Consider the following 23600-nt stretch of genomic DNA (forward strand, 5'->3'; position numbering starts at 1 on the left):
ACTGCCAGAAATTTTAATTGTGACATTTGCACTTCTGTGACACTTGAAGACACTTGTTTTTATAAAGTGGAATGTAATGATCAGAAATGAAAAGGTCATTATTAACTGCTATTTCAGAATACTACAGAAACTGAATTGTGCAATACATCGTGGAGCAACAGAGAGTTTAAAAAATGAGCAGAATGTAATTTTTAGACCTCTTCTATGAAAATGAGTAAACGATCAATAATAGTGAAATGTGTATTAGTTGTTAAAATTTGCATTTCCTGCATTAAAATTAAATAACTGATTACGAATTCAAATATACCAAAACTCAACAGCTTTTCTTCATTCTTTATTACTTAAATAAAAACAAGTCACAAATAGTACTACTCTAGGACTGTAGAACAATATAAAATCAATAGAGGCTTGTTTTTTTCATGATCCGCAAAAATTCTTGTTCATTTATCTCACCATCACCATCACGGTCAGCTTCATCAATCATTTCCTGTTTATGAATTGAAACAAATTTTTAAAACATTATTTAAAGTAGCATTTCTTCCAATTTGACTAACGTACTTGCAGATCACCAGTGTCACTTTTTACAATGAACATGGAGACTCATTGCTTTATGGGAGATAACACGGTGGGCCAGGTCTTTGGTTTCCTGTGACATACGCTGTTCAGACTTTTTCCTGCATCCCTCAGTTCAAACTGTTTATGTGCTTTATGTCACTTGTTGAAAATACAAGCTCGTAAAGACATTGCAAGGCCAATGAGAGATTTGGGACCTGAATGAACAGTAGTTATAAATATTTCTGACTAGACAATGAGATTTATGGATTAAGAAAGAAACATGGAAATAAGGGAGAAGGAAGGAAAACTAAATTGGGTTAATTGAAATCAAATGAAGAACCAAAAGTAAAATTTAATTGGAACACAACAAATTGGATTAGGAGAGGAATTTAAGCAACTGGATTGAGAGAAAACAAAAGGAAAATCAAGAATTTTTAAAAAAATCTCGAACAATAGTCTGTCTGCAGGAGAAATATACTGAATAATCTTAATTGTTTCCTTTATGGATCTGAGAATTTGATTGTGATAGTTGATATTGCAATGCCATTGTTAAAAATGTAATTGCTGATAAATTTCATTCTTAACTTTTGTGAGAAGTTTGATTGGAAATCATTGTGCAAACCCAGCAAGATCTTAAAAACAGGGACAGCAAGAGCAAGTTTGCTTGTGTGCAAAGCAAATGATGGAGAGATGTTAGTTAATTAGAAAACTCCAGAAATTTGCAACTCACAGTGCATTTCTTAATCCCCTGAATATACTCATCTATTTGCACATAATAATGTTGGGTTCAATTTTAATTGACATATACCATATTTAAAAAGCAGCTATTAGATAGGCTGATGCATAATTAAACTCTAATGGGAGAGAAGCCCTATTGTTTTCTGTGACTTCAGCAACTTTACCCTTTATTGTTTAATAGAGTAAAATGAAATAAAGGAGGGAGGACATTTGTATTGAGCATAAACATTGGTGTAGACTTATTGGGCCAAATAGTGTTTTGTACTGAAAATGCAATGTAATTATGTACTTGCCCCATTTCATTATCTAGAATTAGATTCAACAGTCTCTTTTCTACTACTGGACAAAATTAAAGATCTAGGAAGCAAACCCAGAAACAGTGATAAACTTTTGATTAATGTACAGCCACTCAGACTTCACCAACATTCAATGAATATTGAATATATAGTCAGTGGCCCTGCTACTGCTCTTGCAAAACTTACATCATCGTAGTGATATCTCAACACTTTTCCTACTTTCGGCCCCATATATCTTTGGATAATTATTGATGCATTTTTCAGTTTTCTTATTTCTAAATTCGTTTTCATATATTTCCATAAATGTCTTATATTTCCTTCATGAGTTCAATAATAGACAATAAATAGTAATATTGTTTGATAGTCTACAATAAACTACCAATAGCCTAACTGTTCTATCTTATTCCCAAATCTCTAACCAAATATGATGTCTCCTAGCCAGGGGACGAAACGTTTGCAACTAAAACTTCCAGCTCGGCGAACAGAACCACTACAACAAGCACCCGAGCTACAAATCTTCGCACAAACTTCTAACCAAATATATCCAGTCTGGTTTAGTATTACCTCTAACCCTTACATTCTGCTGCTGCAATAGAATTTTTGATTAACACTGATGACCTGTTTTCTCCTATCCTATTTACAAAATATTGAAAAGGAATAATAATGTTCATTTTCTATTCTAACCTTATTGTATGCCATGTTTCTTAATGCCATATGCCCATTGCAATTTTTGGCATCAACTAATCAGTTCTATTTTAAAACTTCAATGCTTCAGATATAAACCTGCTGCTGTCCATTTGGCAACCATACTCTATTTTCTGGACTTTCCAGTAATTTTTCTTTTTTAGCTTTTCTATTTTTATTTTACTTTGTGCTCCCTCATTTTGTTTTATTTCTGTCTTCATTGCCATTAAATCCTCTGTATCGTGGTGTCTCTTTTGACTCTGAACAAAAAGGTTGTGTGTTCCAGTTTCACTCCAGGAACTTGGAGACACAGAATTTAAACCAATATGCGAGTACAGTGCACCATTCTTTCAGTGTCATTCTTCTTATTGTCCGATGAGACAATAAAACAAGGCTGTTGTGGGTGAATGTAAACAGCACAGTAATTGTCCATTTGGTTTGACCAATCTCTACTGACTCCTAAAAATAAGATTATCCAATTATTATCAAAATGCTGTTTATGCAATGTCCCCCTGCTGCACCTTCAATATTATAACTAGGGAGAGAATAGGCCCCTCAAAGATCAGGAAGACAGCCAATGTGTGGAACTGCATGAAATGGGGGAGACACTAAATAAATATTTTGCATCAGTATTTACTGTGGAAAACGACATGGAAGATATAGAATATGGGGAAATAGATGGTGACATCTTGAAAAATGTCCATATTACAGAGAAAGTGGTGCTGGATAACTTAAAATGCATAAAGGTGTATCCAGTACCTGATCAGGTGCACTTAGAAGTCTGTGGGAAGCTAGGGAAGTGATTACTGGGCCCCATGCTTAGATACTTGTATCATCTATAGTCACGGGTGAGGTGCCGAAAGACTGGAAATTGGCTAAAGTGGTGTCACTATTTAAGAAAGGTGGTAAGGAAAAGCCAGGGAACTATAGACCGGTGAGCCTGACATCGGTGTTGGAGGAAATCCTGAGGGACAGGATTTACATGTATCTGGAAAGGCAAGGACTGATTAGGGATAGTCGACATGGCTTTGTGCGTGGGAAATCATGTCTGACCAATTTGATTGAGTTTTTTGAAGAAATAACAAAGAGGATCGAGAAGGAAAGAGTGGTGGACGTGATCTATATGGACTTTAGTAAGGCATTCAACAAGGTTCCTCATGGTAGACTGGTTAACAAAGTTAGGAGAAAGTGAGGACTGCAGATGCTGGAGATCAGAGCTGAAAAATGTGTTGCTGGAAAAGCGCAGCTTTGGTTAACAAAGTTAGACATCATGGAATACAGGCAGAATTAGCCATTTGAATACAGAACTGGCTCAAAGGTAGGAGACAGAGGGTGGTGGTGAGGGTTTCCTTTCAGACTGGAGGTCTGTGACCAGTGGAGTGCCACAAGGATAAGTGCTGGGTCCACTGCTTTTCGTCATTCATATAAATGACTTGGATGTGAACATAGGAGGTGTAGTTAGTAAGCTTACAGATGACATCAAAATTGGAGATGTAGTGAAGAACGAAGAAGATTACCTCAGAGTACAATGGGATCTTGGGCCAATGGCCTGAGGAGTGACAGATGGAGTTTAATATAAATCAATGTGAAATGCTGCATTTTGGCATGGTAAAACAGAGCAGGACTTTTACATTTAATGGTACGGTTCTGCAGAGTGTTGCTGAACAAAGACCTTGGAGTGCAGGTTCACAGTTCCATGAAAGTGAAGTTACAGGTAGATAGGATAGTGAAGAAATCATTTGATATGCTTTCCTTTATTGGTCAGAGCATTAAATATAGGAGTTGGGAGGTTGTTGCAGCTGCACAAGACATTGGTTAGGCCACTTATGGAATATTGTGTGCAATCCTGCTCTCCTTCCTATTCAAAGGATGCTGTGAAACTTGAAAGGGTTCAGAGAAGATTTACAAGCATGTTTCCAGGGTTGGAGGATCCGAGCTATAGGGAGAGGCTGAAAAGGCTGGGGCTGTTTTCCCTGTGGAGCATCACAGGTTGAGGGGTGACCTTATAGACGTTTATAAAAGCATGAGGGGCATGGTAAGGGTAAATAGACAAAGGTCTTTTATCTGGGGTCGGGCAGTCCAGAATTGGAGGGCATAAGTTTAGGTTGAGAGGGGGATAATTTTAAAAGGGACCCAAGGGGCAACTTTTTCAGACAGAGAATGATTCATGTATGAAATGAACTGGCAGAGGAAGGGGTGGAGGCTGGTATAATTTCTATATTTACAAGGCATCTGGATAGGTTATATGAATAGGAATGGCTCAGAGGGATATGGGCCAACTGCTGGCAAATGGGACTAGATTAGGTTAGGATATCTGGACAGCATGAACATGTTGGACCAAAGGGTCTTCTTCTGTACTGTACATCTCTATGACTCTAAGTAGATGTGCCACGCTTAAAAACAATTGACCCCTAGTGCCTAGGGTTGTGCAGGTTAAGTGGGTTAGCTATGGTAAAAACCAAATGAGAGGCTGTGGTGATGGGGTGGGATTTTCTTCAGAGAGTCAATGTAGATTCAATGGCTGGATAGCCTCTTTCTGCACTGTAGGGAGCCTATGACTCTACCTAAGACCCAATTTTAATTCCAAATGTATTACCAAATGAGATGGTGATTCGCCAGATACATTTGTGTTACTTGTTTGTAGACAAAATAAAGTTTGGAAATTTTTCACAATATCTGGTAAATCCCAGTGTTTTATAGTGAACTATTGTATGATTACACTATTGAGAAGAACCCATTATTGGTTATCAGTGAATTTAAGAGAGTTACTGAGGAAATCAAAGTTCCTGCATCTCTGATTCATCTCCACATCACAAATTTCTCCGAGTTCTTAAAGTAATTGCCTTTCTGTCATTTTTGGGTTTTTTTCTCACTTAAATTAGATTATATTAGATTCCCTACAGTGTGGAAACAGGCCCTTTGGCCCAACAAGTCCACACCGACCCTCAGGAGAGCAACCCGCCCAGACCCATTCCCCTACTTCACCCTTGACTAATACACCTCCCACTATGTGCAATTTAGCATGGCCAATTCACCTAACCTGCACATCTTTGGACTGTGGGAGGAAACCGGAGCACCTGGAGGAAACCTACGCAGACATGGGGAGAATGTGCAAACTCCACACAGACAGTTGCCCAAGGTAGGAATTGAACCCAGGTCCTTGACACTGTGAGGCAGCAGTGCTAACCACTGAGCGACCGTGCCACCCTTGCTGTAGAGTGATTTCCTATTGCTTAAAATTCTATATAAAACAGCCACAGGTACACAGTAAGGTACAAAGATACAGTGCTCTGAAGGAGGGTTACTGGATGCAGACCATTATCTCTGCTTTCTCTCCACAGATGCTGCCTTACCTGCTGAATTTTTCCAGCAATTTCTAATTTTGTCTCTGATTTCCAGTATCTGCAATTCCTTATTTTTTTCTTAAATGCAGAGGAGCTGATCTTAAGTAGACAAACATCATAACATTGAGACATCACATGATCAGACCTCCAGAGTTGGTAACACTGTTCAGGTGAAGCATATCTATTCTGAACACTGCTCCGTTGGTCAGAGAAACAGTCCCAATACCCAGAAATTTGAACTTTTCCTTTTTACATTTACCAATCACACAATTATTCTTCAACTTATTAATAAAGGAAACTCGGAAGAAATCCTGAGATCACTCATCCTGAGGTTTTTTAATTTTATCTCCTAATTCCAGGACCCCAGCTGGCTTCACTACAACCATGAATGTCTTGCTATTTTACTTTTCTTTCTCAAAATAATTTGCTCAATTACAGTACTTACATGCGACTTGGAGATCTCAACCCTAAAGGACATTCTGCAAAACAATTATTTGTCTGTGACGCTCACTATGGAATCCTCAATTGCTAATGTCATGGTATTTCATACCTGCTGCTTGTATTAACAACTATGAATACTATGGTGTGCAGGCATTGCTCATTGCTCATTTCCTTCAAATGATCACAACTTATGCAATCATTCAGAACTCCTACTTAACTGTCAGTTCAACATTCTCAAGGGATCTCTATATTACCTCCAGATTACACAAATTGAGTTATTTTTCTCAATTGTTCACTCAGCCTACCTCCTGGAAACATATTCAAGGAATCCTTCAGCCTCACACATAAGTAGTTCCCAGTAGATACACATCAAAGGTGCAGGACAAGAAATTTAAGGATTTGCATGAATCTTTGAAGATGGACAGATGGACAAAGAACTATTAAAACAGATATGTCTCCTCATGTAGCCCAAAGTCCTAAGTACAACAGCAAGGAAAATGCTAGTTTGGACTCAGCTATAATACTGTTTAAATCTGGGAGAAAGGGAGGACTGCAGATGCTGGAGATCAGAATCAAGAAGTGTGGTGTGGAAAAGCACAGCCGGTTAGGCAGCATCCAAGGAGCAGGAGAGTCGATGTTTAGAGCATAAGCTCTTCATCATTCTTGATGAAGAGTTTATGCTTGAAATGTTAACTCTCCTGCTCCTCAGATGCTGCCTGACTGGCTGTGCTTTTCCAGCACCACACTTTTTGACTACTATTTAAATGTGTCCATCACATTCTAGGAAGGATGTGATAGATTTAGAGACACTACAGAAATTATTTAGTATAATATACAAGGGACTGCAATTGGGTGGATAGGTTGGAAAATTTGGACTTGCTCTCTTTAGAGCACAAAGAGTTAAAGACTTTAGAAATGAGAAGAGTTTACAGAATAAGCAAAGGATGGTTTTCTAATAGCTAATGCATTAATAACAAGAAGGCATAAAATTTTAAGGTAGTTAGCAAAAAAATCAAAGGCTTCACAAGGAAAAGTCTTATTTAGAAGAGGGGTTAGGATTTGGAACGTGCTGTTAATAGGATGGTGGTTACGTATTCAATCGTAGCCTCAAGAAGGAATCGGATACACACCTGAAGGAAAGAAATTGCTGCAGAGACATGGGGAAAGAGAAAGCAGGGAAATTGCATTAACGGGATGGTTCTACAAAAGAACTAGCACAAAAGACCAAATGGACTTATTCTGTACTGCACTGTTCTATGATTTCATGATGACACCAACTTTGAAAGAGTGAATACAAAACATGAAGCTAAAATAGAATTATAGTGCAGCCTGTAGGTGCACTCAGCATAAAACGGCAGGATGTGGGTTATCAACCACAATTCCCCAAATTATGAACTTTAGATTACCAGTAGCTAACTAACCAAATCATGATTGGGGAGCAGGGAGGGTGGAGCAGGAAATTAAAAGAAAGTAAACGTCACCATCTAACAATGACGCCTGCAATTGTAAAAGCTAGTGGTGTAGGAGGCACTCACACGAAGAGAAATTTGCTCCAGAAAACTCAATGCTTGCCCTTCACAACGTTGTTAGTGTGTAACAAAGAAAGAGTGACTGTAAAATAAATTAGAATAATCAGCAAAATCAAGCAGTAAGAGTGAAAACGTCTAAGATATTAAGGTACGAAGAAACAAATGGAAAGAACATATGGTGTAAGGAAAGAAGTGTGACAAAAAGAAAAATGTTTCATAAGAATAAGCAAAGTACAAATTGGGAAACAATGATACATCAAACACGGGCAGAATCCTTTAGTGGTCTGATTAACATGACCATTGGTGAGATGTGCAGCATATCAGGCAACAAGGAGAGCAAGGTCCAGCTTGATGTCAAGATCATTTTGCTCCATCTTTTATGCTTTTCACAAGCAGTGTGGCAACATTCTTGCTTAGCAACAGTAACATACCTACTGATGGTCATTACTACTTGTTAAACACCTTAAAAATACCACAACTTAAATCATTTAATGTGCAGATACCCACTTAGCAAATTCAACAAACAGCAAGAAGTCAGGACAGTCGTCAAGGAAATGTAGCTGATGGATACAGCTCACTGCTTGCTCTAAATAACTTTCACATTGGCAACCAGGCACGATCCATAGGCAGCAGCCATAAATACACCACGACAACTAACCATCATCTGACATAGCCCAGTCTTGAAGAACCTCATGGCAGATATCCAATTCACTTACAAGCACCTTTTGCACTTCAATGCTATAATCACAGGATGCCCTGGCAGCTATCATCATAATACTGCAACAAGGACACTCCAAGCTTGGTTATATGCACCCAGCTAATGGACTGGACCAGGCTGCATTTCCAGGCCCCTCCCTTGCTGTCATCGCACTTATTCACACTGAGACCACCTTGATCCCAAAACTTCCCTGCCTTGAATTTCCTTGCCTTTTTGTGCTTTACTCCCTCAGATAACAACTTCATATGTTTAGTGTTTTGCCTTATTCACATAGGGAGTCTCAACACAATATCAAGGACAGCAGACTCTGCTCTGGGCAGTCAGCCTGGATCCTCTCCTCATAAAGAGCAAACCAAACGACTGGCAGCAAACTACAATTCAGACTATTGTGCTCTGTTATGGACAGTTTTACTTCTGGAATGAAAGAGGCAGGTATTACAGATGATGAGATCGAGTGGCACAGCACTTATTTTCTGTGCAGGTGGAGAGAGATCCCGAGCCAGTGTATAGAGGCATGCAGGGTGAGTGCTGACGGGGATTGGTTGGGTGAGAGTGATCAGGGAAGATGTAGCAGAAAATAGTGACAGTTATAGAGCATGAACTTTGGTCGGAGAGATGGTAAACCTTACCCCAATGGAATAGAGGAGGACTTGCTCTTCTTCTCACAGAGCTATTAAATTAGATTACTTACATTGTGGAAACAGGCCCTTCAGCCCAACAAGTCCACACCGACCCGCCGAAGCGCAACGCACCCATCCCCACATCTCTTACCTAACACTACGGGCAATTTAGCATGGCCAATTCACCTGACCCGCACATCTTTGGACTGTGGGAGGAAACCGGAGCACCCAGAGGAAACCCACACAGACACGGGGAGAACGTGCAAACTCCACACAGTCAGTTGCCTGAGACGGGAATTGAACCCTGGTCTCTGGCGCTGTGAGGCAGCAATGCTAACCACTGTGCCACCGTACCGCCCACACTGAAACTACTTTAACCAGTGTGGCATCTTGGACCAAGCAAGCAGACTGGTGTCCTACTGCTGGTCCTGAGATGAAGGAAATCGCACTTAAACACCTATACCAGTCCAGGACCCTGTCTGCAAAGCAAGTTCCCTTCTGGCATGTCCAGGGAAAAAGTTAGCAACTGTGCAGGGCCACTCCAGATTGAACAGCAGGATTTTTAATATGACACTGACTGTGAAAAGTAAAGCAGTGACATATTTTGGTTCACGCATTTGCTACATCTCTTAATTTATAAGTCAGTTGGCCATTCTTCCAGCCAAGTAATCGTCAGCCAGTATGTGCTGCAAGTGAATAAAAATTTAAGACTGAATTTTGAGCCTTGATAATGTCTTAAATACTACATCCATGTGGCTAATACAAGTAATAGCTTACTACCCAGATAAAATATTTTTTAAAATTACCTGCAATTCCTCATCAGTTAGATTTTCACCTAATTCTTTCGCAACTCTCTTAAGATTCTTGAATGATATTTTGCCAGTGCCATCATCATCAAACAACCGAAATGCTTTCAAAATCTCTTCTTTGGAATCTTTCTCACTCTGAGATAAATGAAGTGATAAACTAGTTTAATCAGATTCTTGATTAACCTCTCATTACTAGTAAGATCTGAACAATAATTCTGATTGTATATAAACGTATATAACACCTCACCATTTTCTGAGTCATCATAGCTAAGAAGTCGTTGAAATCAATGCTACCAGATCCTTCTTTGTCAATATCTGAAATCATCTTTCTTATTTCTTCTTTTTTAGGTTCAAATCCCAATGCACGCATGGCAACCTAAAAATAAAGTTATCAAAAATTATCACAAGTTATCATTCAACTTTATAATACTGATGCAATTGGCCAGACCTTCTGACCCAAATTTGTGGAATTCAGGTGAAGGTGGCACAAGTATGTTTTAAACGGCAAAGTGCAATATGATTGAAGCATTTCATGCCTCAACAGTTGGGAGTGGTGAGAGTGAGGACAAGAGACTGCTGGGAAGGTAAATTAATCCTTTAAAAACTTAGCTCGTGAATAGGTGGGACATGCGCTGAGCAGGAGTGGATACGGGACGGCTGAGTAAGTGAGGTAGTATATTATTTTTTTTAGATTAGACTTACAGTGTGGAAACAGGCCCTTCGGCCCAACAAGTCCACACCGACCCGCCGAAGCGAAACCCACCCATACCCCTACATTACCCCTTACCTAACACTACGGGCAATTTAGCATGGCCAATTCACCTGACCCGCACATCTTTGGACTGTGGGAGGAAACCGGAGCACCCGGAGGAAACCCACGCAGACACGGGGAGAACGTGCAAACTCCACACAGTCAGTCGCCTGAGTCGGGAATTGAACCCGGGTCTTCAGGCGCTGTGAGGCAGCAGTGCTAACCACTGTGCCACCGTGCCGCCCACAATATTTAAGCAGTTGCTTTACACGAAACACTACTTCAGTAGTGTCTCCCACCCATCCTCCTCCTCTAATCAGTAAAAGGTGCCGTGCGCCAATTTGGTAAGGTTACTAGCTTTTTTTTCCAATAGTCTCTCTGGGAATTCAGAGCAGTGGGAATGGATGTTAGGGCAGTTGCCTGTAGAATGTGGGAGGTAAGGGTCACCACTAGTATTCCTACTGACTTCATTGGTGGTAAATGCACCTAACTCCAGCTCCTTGGAGACCACGTTAGGGAACTGGAGCTGGAGCAGGATGAACTTCAGATCATTTGGGAGGCTGAGGAGATAATTGAGAGGTGTTACAGGGAGGTAGTCACACCTCAGGTACAGAAGAAAGGTAGCTTGGTTATAGTCAGGAGACGGAAAGGGAACAGACAGAGATCCCTTGTGGCTGTTCCCCTCAATAGCAAGTATACAGTTTTGGATACTGTTGGGGAAGAGGGAGAATGACATACTAGACGCAAGCCATGGGATACTGGCACAGAATCTGTCCCTGTTGCTCAGAAGGGAACGGGGGAGCAGAATAGAACATTAGTCATTGGGGATTCCATATTAGGGGGACAGAAAGGAGATTCTGTGCCAACAAGAGACTCATGGTTGGTGTGTAGCTTCCCAGGTGCCAGGATTCGTGGTGTCTCGGATTCTGTGACTGGGATCGTTAAGGGGGATGGGGAGCAACCCCAAGTTATGGTCCGCATAGACACTAACGACATAACATAGCGATGGGGATGTAAGGCAAAAATTCAAGGAGCTAAGGTAGAAGCTTAGAGCTAACACAAACAGTTGTTATCTCTGGTTTGTTACCCATGCTACGTGTTAGCAAAGTGAGGAATAGGGAGAAAGAGCAATTGAACATATGGCTACAGGGTTGGTGCAGAAGAGATGGATTCAGATACCTGGATAATTGGGGGTCGTTCAAGGGTAGGTGGGAACTGTACAAACAGGATGGTCTACACCTGAACTAGAGGGGTACCAATATCCTGGGTGGGGGATGTTGGGGACATGAGAAATTGTTGGCAGGTAGGATCAAGGAAAACTCTAAACCTTTCTACAGGTGTGTCAGGAATAAAAGAATGCCGAGAGTAAGGTTAGGGCCAGTCAAGAACAGCAGTGGGAAGTTCTGCGTGGAGTCTGAAGAGATAGGCAAGGCGCTAAATGAATATTTTTCAATCAGTATTCACACAAGAAAAAGTCAATGTTGTCGAGGAGAATACTGAGGTACAGACTGTTAAATGAACTGGGATTGAGGTTTATAAAGGAGGTGTAAGCAATTCTGGAAAGTGTGAAAATAGGTAGGTTTCCTGGGCCGGATGGGATTTATCCTAGAATTCTCTGGAAATCCAGGGAGGAGACTGCAAAGCCTTTGGCTTTGTATTTTTATGTCGTCACTGTCTACAGAAGTAGTGCCAGAAGACTGAAGAAAAGCAAGTGTTGTCCCCTTGTTCAAGAAGTTAAGTAGAGACAACCATGGTAAATGTAGACCAGTGAGCCTTCCTTCGGTTGTGGGTAAAGTGTTGGAAAACGTTATAAGAGATAGAATTTATAATAATATAGAAAGGACTAAGTTGATTAGGGATAGGTCATGCCTCACAAACCATGTTGCGTTCTTTGAGAAGGTGACCAAACAGATAGATGAGGGTAATGTGGTGGTTGTGGTATATATGGATTTCAGTAAAGCATTTGATTAGTTCGTCATGGTAGGCTATTGCAGAAAATACAGAGGCTTGGGTTTGAGGGTGGTTTAGCAGTTTTGATCAGAAATTGGCCAGTTGTAAGATGACAGAGCATGGTGGTTGATGTGAAATATTCATCCTAGAGTCCAGTGACTAGTGGTGTACAGCAAGGATCTGTTTTGGGGCCACTATTTGTCATTTTTATAAATGTCATGGATGAGGGCACAGAAAATTTGCACATGACACAAGCGTTGGTGGAGCTATGGACAGCGCGGATGATGTTGCAGGTTACAGAGAGACATAGATAAGCTACAGAGCTGGGCTAAGATGTGGCAGATGGAGTTTAATGCCAAGAAGTGTGAGGTGATTCACTTAGGGAGGAGTAACAGGAATAGACTGCTGGGCTAATGGCAAGATTCTTGGTAGTGTGGATGAGCAGAGAGATCTTGGTGTCCATGTGCACGTGCATAGATCCCTAAAAGCTGCCATCCAGGATGATAGGTTTTTTAACATGATATACGGTGTGTTTTTTTTGGTTGAGGCATTGAGTTTCGGAGCCATGTAGTCACGCTGCAGCTGAACAAAACTCTGGTGCAGCCCTACTGCATACAGTTCTGGTCGCTGCATTATAGGAAGGATATGGAAGCATTGGAAAGGGTGCAAAGAAGATTTACCAAGATGTTGCCTGGTATAGAGGGAAGGTCTTATGAGGAAAGGCTGAGAGACTGGAGGCTGTTTTTGTTAGAGAGAAGAAGATTAAGAGGTGACATAATCAAGTCATACAACATGATCAGAGGATTGATAGGGTGGACAGTGAGAGCCTTTTTCCTTTGATGGTGATGACTAGCAAGAAGGGACATAGCTTTAAATTGAGGGGTGACAGATATAGGACAGAGGTAAGATTCTTTACTCAAAAAGAGTAGTTAGAGCGTGGAATGCCCTGCCTGCAAGAGTAGTAGACTCGCCAGCGTAAAGGGCATTTACATGGTCATTGGATAAACATATGGATGATAATGGAAAAGTGTAGGTTAGATGGGCTTCAGATTGGTTTCACAGATCGGCATAACATAGAGGGCTGAAGGGCCTGAACTGCGCTGTAATATTCCACGTTCTAGAAACCAACTGAAAGGCATTCTGGTTTTTATCTAATCCAGGAATGATGTTGTTAATCCTACTTTACAATTTTGAATGTTAAACAGGAGACACCCAATCTAGTATTTTGGCTCAGTAACCAGTTTTGAGTTTATACAGCTCTTTTCAGAATCTCCAGAAGTCCAAACGCATTTTACATACCATGACATGCTTTTGAACCATAGTAACTAGCATAGTTTAAGGAGCAATGATTGTTCAATCTTCACTGTGAGAGAAGATCAGTGAAAACATTTAGGTGCAAGGAGATATTTTAAGCTTCAGCATTGACTATGCATGCTGAGTACCTTTCTTCACCAGTACCATCCAGCACATAATGTCAATTTTTAAGAAAAATCACACTCCAAGTCTTTTTTTTGTACTAAATGTATAGATTGCAGTGATGAATTAGTTACATTGGCAGCATCAACATGATGCATTACCATGAAGGTCAAATAACTGTCAATAATTACATTTAACTAAAAGTTGTCAAATTTTATTTTAAAAAATGATCAAAATCATTTAATTTAAAAAGTACTATAATCGTACGCAGGTACTAGTGAGGTTCAAGGAAATGTTGGGCACAAAACTAACCTCAAAGTTGAGCATATAATTTCAATTTACATTATAGTATAATATTGAGAGGCTGCATTATCAAAATGCTATTCAAACATTAAGATAATAATAGATCTTAAAAATCCCATTTCATCTTAAGATGCAATAAGATGCATCATAAAGTCAACTCAGAAGCAAACATCATTGTTCTTGTATAGTTTGCACAAACAAAACCTTTCTACTGAAGTAGCTGTGTTTTCCCTGAACTGTTCTGTACTCCTTCTTTAGGACAACAATTATATTTGCTTCTGTTTATAGTCAAATCTCCTGTGAGCTTCCCAAAATCTTTTAATCTCTGGGCTTTCTAACTTAAAGTCAATCCTTGATTATCCTAAACCCAAAACAACCTAATGGCTCTGAATATTTATCCTACTGGCTATAAACCACCATAGTAAAAACAAATCTCCCATCAACACTCAGGAGCCCCTGCTCTCTAAAATATATTGGACTAGATCACTGCTCCGCGAGGACTGTCTCATAGTTTCTTTTTAAAAGAAATCACCAGTCAGGCAAGTAGTCAACCCCATATGATACTATTCTAAAATTCAAAATCTAAGAATGATTTTAATATGTTCAGGTGAATATTATGTACAGTTCTTCATGAAGAATGTGAACACACCAGAGACAGAAGAGGTTTGCAAGAATGGCTCCAGGGATGAGAACCTTCAGTTATGAAGTTAGATTAGCAAAGTTGGTACTGCTGCCTTTGGACAGGAGAATGCTTCCAGACCTGGAGTGTTTGGTTAGAAATCTACAGTCTATTAAAAAGCTGAGAAAGTCTAAGCTTTCAGTTTAAGAGTGTTCATGTAAGAAGAGTTTACAGTTCATAGCAAAGAGCTAGAAGACAATCAGCGATTTCAAACTTAAACACTAAACATATAGAGGTGTAATTTATCTCGATTTGAATCACACTAAGTTGATGATTTTGGAGAATACACGAGAGTTTGTTTTATTGTGTTTCATATAAAATATTTCAAACTGTGTCTAGATTATTTGTTTTTCATCGTTTGTGGAATAAATATCTGTTCTGTGACTCAATAAACTCCGACTATGTTTCAACAAATGACCACTGGATGTAAGTTTGGCAGCTGAGCTGGAAGGTTTGTTTTCAGACATTTCATCACCATACTAGGTAACATCTTCAGTGAGCCCCCAGATGAAGCACTGGTGGTATAGTTCATTTACTATTTATGTGTTTGGGTTTCCTTGGGTTGGTGATGTCATTTCCTATGGTGATGTCATTGCCTGTTCTTTTTCACAGGAAGTGGTAAATGGGATCCTTGTCAATGTGTTTGTTAATAGAGTTCTGATTGGAATACCATGCATTTACTAATCCCTGAGAAAAAGAACAGGAAATGACATCACCATAGGAAGTGACATCACCAACCCAAGGAAACCCAAACACATAAATAGAAAGAAGGCTATACCACCAGTGCTTCATCCTGAAGCTCACTGAAGATGTTACCTTGTATGGTGATGAAACATCTGAAAACAAACCTTCTAGCTCAGTGAGCATACCTACATTGAGAGCCTCAACTGAGCTATAAATCTTCTCAAAGCTTGCCAAATAACCGTCGGGTTAACATATAATCTATGCTGGCATATTTCATTCCGGAATCTGACTTGTCCATATTAATAGACACCATATGTTTTATTAACTGTTTGCTCCACCTGCTCTGCCATTTTTAATGTCATATGCGTTGTGTGTTTTCAAATGATTACTAAATATTGCATAACAATGATGATTGTATTATTTGAAAGTACCTTGATTTCCTTTACATCAATAGTTCCAGAACCATCAGTATCAAACAAATCAAAAGCCTCACGAATTTCTTGCTTTTGTTCCTCTGTTAGATCAGGTCTTGGCCCAGGCCTTTTGCGTTGTGATGATCCAATGCCAGTTTTCCTAAAACTTGATGCCTAAAGACAATTTTTGAAAAAAAAATTGTGATTGATATGTGTTTTTAAATGCCGATGATTTGCACAAACAGAACCTACTTGCACTCTTTTAATATAGCCAAGGAGACATACAGCACAGGTGGCTCAGGAAATTTGGCATGCCCATAAGGATCTTTATCAACTTTTACAGATGCACCATACAAAGCATGCTATCTGGATGTATAATGGCCTGGTAAAGTTGTTGAACTGCTCAACCTCCTCGCGGGAGCAAGAGGCGGCGCCAATGCAGTCATCAATGTAGCGGAGGAAGAGTGGGGAGTAGTGCTGGTGTAACTAAGTAAGATGACTGTTCTATGTAGCCAACAAAGAGACAAGCATAGCTGGGGCCCATGCGGGTGCCCATGGTTACCCCTTTTGTCTGGAGGAAGTGAGAGGATTCAAAGGAGAAACTATTAATGGTGAGGACCAGTTCAGCCAAACGAATGAGAGTGTCAGTGGAAGGGTACTGGTTGGGACAGGAAGAAATGGAGGACTTGGAGGCCCTGGTGATGGCGGATGGACGTTTGGAGGGATTCGATGTTCATGGTGAAGATGAGGCTTTGGGGGCCAGGGAAACAGAAGTCTTGGAGGGGGTGGAGGGCGTGGGTGGTGTCCTGAACATATGTGAGGAGTTCCTGGACAAGGGGGATAGGACAGTATTGAGGAAGGTAGAGATGTGTTTGATGGGGCAGGAGCAGGCTGAGACAATGGGTCGGCTGGGGTGGTAAGGCTTGTGGATCTTGGGAAGGAGATAGAATCGGGCAGTGCGGGGTTCCTGGACTAGGAGGTTGGAAGCTGTGGGTGGGGGCTCTCCTAAGGTGATGAGGTTGTGTATGGTCTGGGAGATGATGGTTTGGTGATGGGGGGTGGAATCCTGGTCAAAGGGCCGCTAGGAGAAGTGTCTTTGAGTTGGCGCCTGGCTTTTAAGACCGTCTGTAAGAAGGAATGCTCTGAAGTAAAGGGTTAATTGCAGGACAGGCAGTAACAAATGGACTCAAAACCCTGAATGTAACAAGGAACAGGGAAGCTATTTCTCATAAGGCGGTTAGCTACAGACTTGAGGTCTCCAAAAGTATAAACAACATTGGGGATGAAAGCATTTTCACTAATGTCACACCACAAACTTGAAAGCAAGAAAATTCTATAAGAGTCTAACGCCAGAACAATTCAGCAGCCGAACTCCGAAGAACGACACTGCACAAGGATTGAACTCTGGACAGTTCCAGAAATGGACACTGTTGGTTGAATCGTAGCTAAATTCCACTATTAAGCGGGCAATATCCAAATTGAGTTGAGACCTAACCTGCTTAACATGTCAAATTTTGGTTGTTACATGTAATAAAGTTTAAACCACTGTTTCAGTACTTGCTTGTCTTTGAGATTTCTTAATAAGTAGCTGAATTAATGGTAGTCTCGAGTGATTTACAATCAATGGTCCAGTGAGACACAGCATCAGTAGGAATTCCATTTTATTAAGAATTTGGTGTTGCTGAAATTGATGGGATGAGAGGCTGACTAATCCCGATAGTCTGACAATATACTTAAGGAGTACTTAATCTACTTAGAGTACTTAAGGAAGTGGCCCTAGAAATACTGGATGCATATTGATCATTTTTCAAGACTCTATGAACTCTGAAACAGTTCCTTTGGATTGTAGGAAAGCTCATGTAACCCCACTGTTTAAAATAGAGAAAAATAGGGAATTATAGGCCACTTAGCATGACATTGGTCACAGGGAAAATGTTCATTATAAAAAGATTTAATAGCAAAGCAGAATGCAGAAACAGGATCAGACAGAATTCGCATGGACTTATTTCAAATGAAGAGGGAGGATCTAACGAAGGCACAGCATTCAGTGGAGATCATATGGACGGCACTGAGGAACAATAAAGGATTTTAAACTGGAATAGGTATTATGAAGCAGCTCTGAAATGCTATATTGTATAATTTCAGTAATTCGGCAAGTGTGTAGCAACGTCAGAGTAATTTTAGAGTCATAGAGATGTACAGCATGGAAACAGACCCTTCCGTCCAACCCGTCCATGCCGACCAGATATCCCAACCCAATCTAGTCTCACCTGCCAGCACCCAGCCCATATCCCTCCAAACCCTTCCTATTCATATAGCCATCCAAATGCCCTTTAAATGTTGCAATTGTACCAGCCTCCACCACATCCTCTGGCAGCTCATTCCATACACATATCACCCTCTGCACGAAAATGTTGCCTCTTAGGTCTCTTTCATATCTTTCCCCTCTCATCCTAAACCTATGCTCTCTAGTTTTCCCTGACACCAGGGAAAAGACTCTGCCTATTTACCCTATCCATGCCCCTCATAATTTTGTAAACCTCCAAAAGGTCACCCCTCAGCCTCCGACGCTCCAGGGAGAACAGCCCCAGCCTGCTTAGCCTCTCCCTATAGCTCAAATCCTCCAACCCTAGCAACATCCTTGTAAATCTTTTCTGAACCCTTTCAAGTTTCGTAACATATTTCCGATAGGAAGGAGACCAGAATTGCACGCAATATTCCAACAGTGGCCTAACCAATGACCTGTACAGCAGCAACATGACCTCCCAACTCCTGTACTCAATGCTCTGACCAATAAAGGAAAGCATACCAAACACTTTCTTCACTATCCTATCTACCTGCGACTCCACTTTCAAGGAGCTATGAACCTGCACTCCAAGGTCTCTTTGTTCAGCAACACTCCCTAGGACCTTACCATAAAGTGTATAAGTCCTGCTAAGATTTGCTTTCCCAAAATACAGCACCACGCATTTATCCAAATTAAACTCCATCTGCCACTTCTCAGTCCATTGGCCCATCTGGTCCAAATCCTGTTGTAATCTGAGGTAACCTTCTTCACTGTCCACTACACCTCCAATTTTGGTGTCATCTGCAAACTTACTAACTGTACCCCTTATGCTCGCATCCAAATCATTTATGTAAATGACAAAAAGTAGAGGGTCCAGCAACAATCCTTGTGGCACTCCACTGGTCACAGGTCTCCAGTCTGAAAAACAACTCTCCACCACCACATTCTGTCTTCTACCTTTGAGCCAGTTCTGTATCCAAATGGCTAGTTCTCCCTGTATTCCATTAGATCTAACCTTGCTAATCAAGGGGGAACTCTTGTCGAACGCCTTACTGAAGTCCATATAGATCACATCCACTGCTCTGCCCTCATCAATCTTCTTTGTTACTTCTTCAAAAAACTCAATCGACTTTGCGAGACATGATTTCCCACGCACAAAGTCATGTTTACTATTCCGAATCAGTCCTTGCCTTTCCAAATACATGTACATCCTGTCCCTCAGGATTCCCTCCAACAACTTGCCCACCACCAAGCTCAGGCTCATTGGTCTATAGTTCCCTGGCTTGTCTTTACCGCCCTTCTTAAACAGTGGCACCATGTTTGCCAACCTCCAGTCTTCAGACACCTCACCTGTGACTATCGATGATACAAATATCTCAGCAAGAGGCCCAGCAATCACTTCTCTAGCTTCCAACAGAGTTCTCGGGTACACCTGATCAGGTGCTGGGGATTTATCCACTTTTAACCATTTCAAGATATCCAGCACTTCCTCCTCTGTAATCTGGACATTTTGCAAGATGTCACCATCTATTTCTCTACAGTCTATGTCTTCCATTTCCTTTTCCACAGTAAATACTGATGCAAAATATTCATTTAGTATCTCCCCCATTTTCTGTAGCACCACACCGTGGTCGGCACAGTGGCACAGTGGTTAGCACTGCTGCCTCACAGCGCCTGAGACCCGGGTTCATTTCCCGACTCAGGCGACTGACTGTGTGGAGTTTGCACGTTCTCCCCATGTCTGCGTGGGTTTCCTCCGGGTGCTCCGGTTTCCTCCCACAGTCCAAAGATGTGCGGGCCAGGTGAATTGGCTATACTAAATTACCCGTAGTGTTAGGTAAGGGATAAATGTAGGGGTATGGGTGGGTTGCACTTCGGCGGGTCGGTGTGGACTTGTTGGGTCGAAGGGCGTGTTTCCACACTAAGTCTAATCTAATCACACAAAGGTTGCCTTGCTGATCTTTGAGAGGGCCTATTCTCTACCTGGTTACCCTTTTGTCCTTAATATATTTGTAAAAACCCTTTGGATTCTCCTTAATTATATTTGCCAAAGCTATCTCATGTCCCCGTTTTGCCCTCCTGATTTCCCTCTTAAGTATATTCCTACTTTCTTTATACTCTTTTAAGGATTCACTCAATCTATTCTGTCTATACCTGACATATGTTTCCTTCTTTTTCTTAACCAAACCCTCAATTTCTTTAGTCATCCAGCATTTCCTATACCTACCAGCCTTCCCTTTCACCCTGACAGGAATATACTTTCTCTGGATTCTCATTATCTTATTCCTAAAGGCTTCCTATTTTCCAGCCGTCCCTTTACCTGTGAACATCTGCCCCCAATCAGCTTTTCAAAGCTCTTGCCTAATACCATCAAAATTGGCCTTTCTCCAATTTAGAACTTTTAGATCTGGTCTATCCTTTTCCATCACTATTTTAAAAAGAATAGAATTATGGTCGCTGGCCCCAAAGTGCTCCCCCACTGACACCTCAGTCATCTGCCCTGCCTTATTTCCCAAGAGTAGGTCTAGTTTTGCAACTTCTCCAGTAGGTACATCCATATACTGAATCAGAAAATTGTCTTGTATACACTTAAGAAATTCCTCTCCACCTAAACCTTTAACACTATGGCAGTCCCAGTCTATGTTTGGTAAGTTAAAATCCCTGACCATAACTACCCTATTATTCTTACAGATAGCTGAGATTTCCTTGCAAGTTTGTTTCTCAATTTCCCTCTGACTATTGGGGTGGGGGGGTCTATAATACAATCCCAATAAGGTGATCATCCCTTTCTTATTTCTCAGTTCCACCCAAATAACTTCTCTGGATGTTCTCATCCTGCTATGCTTTTTGAGCACCGCACTCTTGAATAAATATCAGTATCTATTGTGTGATGGGATGGAAATGCCAGGAATATCCTCCCTCAGCACAGCTGTAATGCTATCCCTTATCAAAAATGCTACTCCCCCTCCTCTCTTGCCCCCCTTTGTATCCTTCCTGTAGCATCTGTATCCTGGAACATTAAGCTGCCAGTCCTGCTCATCCCTGAGCCATGTTTCCGTAATTGCTATGATATCCCAGTCCCATGTTGCTAACCATGCTCTGAGTTCATCTGCCTTCCCTGTTAGGTCCCTTGCATTGAAATAAATGCAGGTTAGTTTATTAGTCCTACCCTGTCTGCCCTGACGCTTTGACTCACTTCTGTTCTCAGCTGTATCCGATATTATTAATGGAGGATTTTACCTTTAATATGATTTGAAAAGATGGACAAACAAGGTAATGAATTTCTGGAGTATGTTTGAAAGAGGGCACTGGGAAGAGAGTTGGGGGATCATTAGGAGCCCTGCCTCCTCCCTTCCATTCCATGTACCAACCCTTCCTTCCAGCTACTAACTGGATTCATTCCTCCCATTGACCAACCAGGTCATATGCACTACCTGTGTTCACCTATCTCTAAGCCACCATTCCACCCCTCTACCCATCCCAAAGCACTTTATCTGCAGCTCCTCCTATCCCCACCTCCATTCCTGAAGAGTTATACCCAAAATGTTGACTTCTCCACTTCCTGATGCTGCCTGGCTTGCTGTGTTCTTCCAGCCTTCTGCTTGTCTACTTTGGATTCCAACATCTGCAGCTTGTTTATCTCAAATCATGATCTAACTACATGAGAAACATGCTTCAGGCACTAACTGGCCTAGTTCTGCATTTTGAATCAAACGAAACTTTGATTCTCTTGCTTCTCAGATGCTGCCTGACCTGCTATGCTTTTCGAGCACCGCACTCTTGAATAAATATCAGTATCTATTGTGTGATGGGATGGAAATGCCAAGAATTGGCTGAGGAGGATCTTGGAGACAGCACTTCAATGTGTTTAACATATTGATTTATGAGCTATGGGAAGGCAGTGAGTGCAAATCAGCACAATGTTTCCTTGCCCAAACTTGGTTCAACACCACAGACTTATGGAGTTAAGTTGAGGATGTCAATGAGTACTAGCTACTGTACACAAATTTCTGGTGGTTATCATAATCAGGCTGTTCTGTGAATGCGTGACTAATCTATGAGAGTAGTCTCCCAACTCTGGCACCAGTCCCCAGATGTTACTGCGGGCAATTTTTTAAAAATTAACTGGCTAGGTATGCCTTTGGAATGTTCTGAGTTCATGTCAAGTTTGGTTTGGCGCTTATTTTGCTTTGCAACTGAAGCGACTGAGTGATTTGCAGGGATACTCCTTGGGGTAGCTTTGTCTCATTTACTCTGCATTTGATTTAAGGTTTCCTGAAGAATCCAAATCATGTATACAGTACATTGTTCTGGTTAGATACAAATCCATCTTTACTTTGGAATTTGGTCAATTTTTTTAAAATTCCAGAAGCTGATGGACACCAAACACAACAGCTTCAAAAGACATATAGGCCTTACAGGGAGGGCAGGTTTTTTTTCCCCAAAACCATATTAATGAACTAGTTATGTTCTTACAAACAAGCAATTTATTTCCAAATCTTCAAATTACATAATAACTACAAATTTCTCAAACTACCACATTCTCCATGTTACTAGGCCAAAAGTTTATAATCCAGCAGAACACCTTATACCAACTGTTGTCCAAAAAAAAACAGCCGTTTTTCTGAAGTTGTAAGTAGAGCTGTTTCGTATAAAATGACAATCTGCACATTAAGGCGTTTGAAAGTTTAAAGCTGGGACTTATGTGACATGGTTGCTTTGGCCTCAACTTTCAGAAAAGGGATCATTCGAGAGACTGAAATTTGCCATGCCCATTTGATCAAGTGAATCATAATCAATATTTTGGATCTACAAATATTTAACTGAAAGTATAACTTATTTTCCTGTAAAGTAAAATTCAGTTTTAAAGCCTATTAACAACATAGGCTAAATTTGATTTGAACTGACTTAGCCGAAACTTGCCGTAGTAGATTTAATAAGAATTACACACCAAGAAACAAGGGTCCACTTATTGAAATCAATAAATCCTTCTGGGTAAAGAATAGTTAACTGGTGCAGGAGCTTTCAGTGAGCACCTCTGACACGTTATATAAAGTGGAGGAAAGTGAAAACTAATCATTCAGTAAATTACTGAATAAATAATCAACCCAACCTTACCATTGTCCGAAGCAAGCAGTTAAACTATATAAAACAAAACCCGAAGCTGATATCTTGCGCCGACCGTTTTATCTTTCCAACGTAAACAAACTCTCGAACACCTCACTTCGTTTCCCAGACACACGGACACTCAATCGTCAACAATCGAGGCGAGCGAGCTGACGTCACCTTAACCGGCACCCCGGCTGACCATTAACAAACTGGCGTCAGGCCGACTGCGTGATGACGCAATTAACGAACCAATGATCTCCGGGAGTGGGCGTAA

General features: G+C 40.9%; 1 protein-coding gene across 1 annotated transcript; it reads right to left on the reverse strand.

Moving 5' to 3' along the window:
- Positions 1–321: 321 nt before the first annotated feature.
- cetn4 (centrin 4) lies at positions 322–23478 on the reverse strand. The gene is made up of 5 exons (XM_060851328.1): positions 23336–23478; positions 15949–16104; positions 9982–10110; positions 9732–9869; positions 322–487 (listed from the first exon to the last, which is right to left on the reverse strand). The coding sequence occupies exons 1-5, from the start codon at positions 23336–23338 to the stop codon at positions 398–400; spliced, it is 516 nt and encodes a 171-aa protein (XP_060707311.1). The 5' UTR covers positions 23339–23478; the 3' UTR covers positions 322–397.
- Positions 23479–23600: the final 122 nt, after the last annotated feature.

This window comes from Hemiscyllium ocellatum, chromosome 36 (assembly GCF_020745735.1).
Source record: "Hemiscyllium ocellatum isolate sHemOce1 chromosome 36, sHemOce1.pat.X.cur, whole genome shotgun sequence".
In the NCBI taxonomy this organism is placed as follows: Eukaryota; Metazoa; Chordata; class Chondrichthyes; order Orectolobiformes; family Hemiscylliidae; genus Hemiscyllium; species Hemiscyllium ocellatum.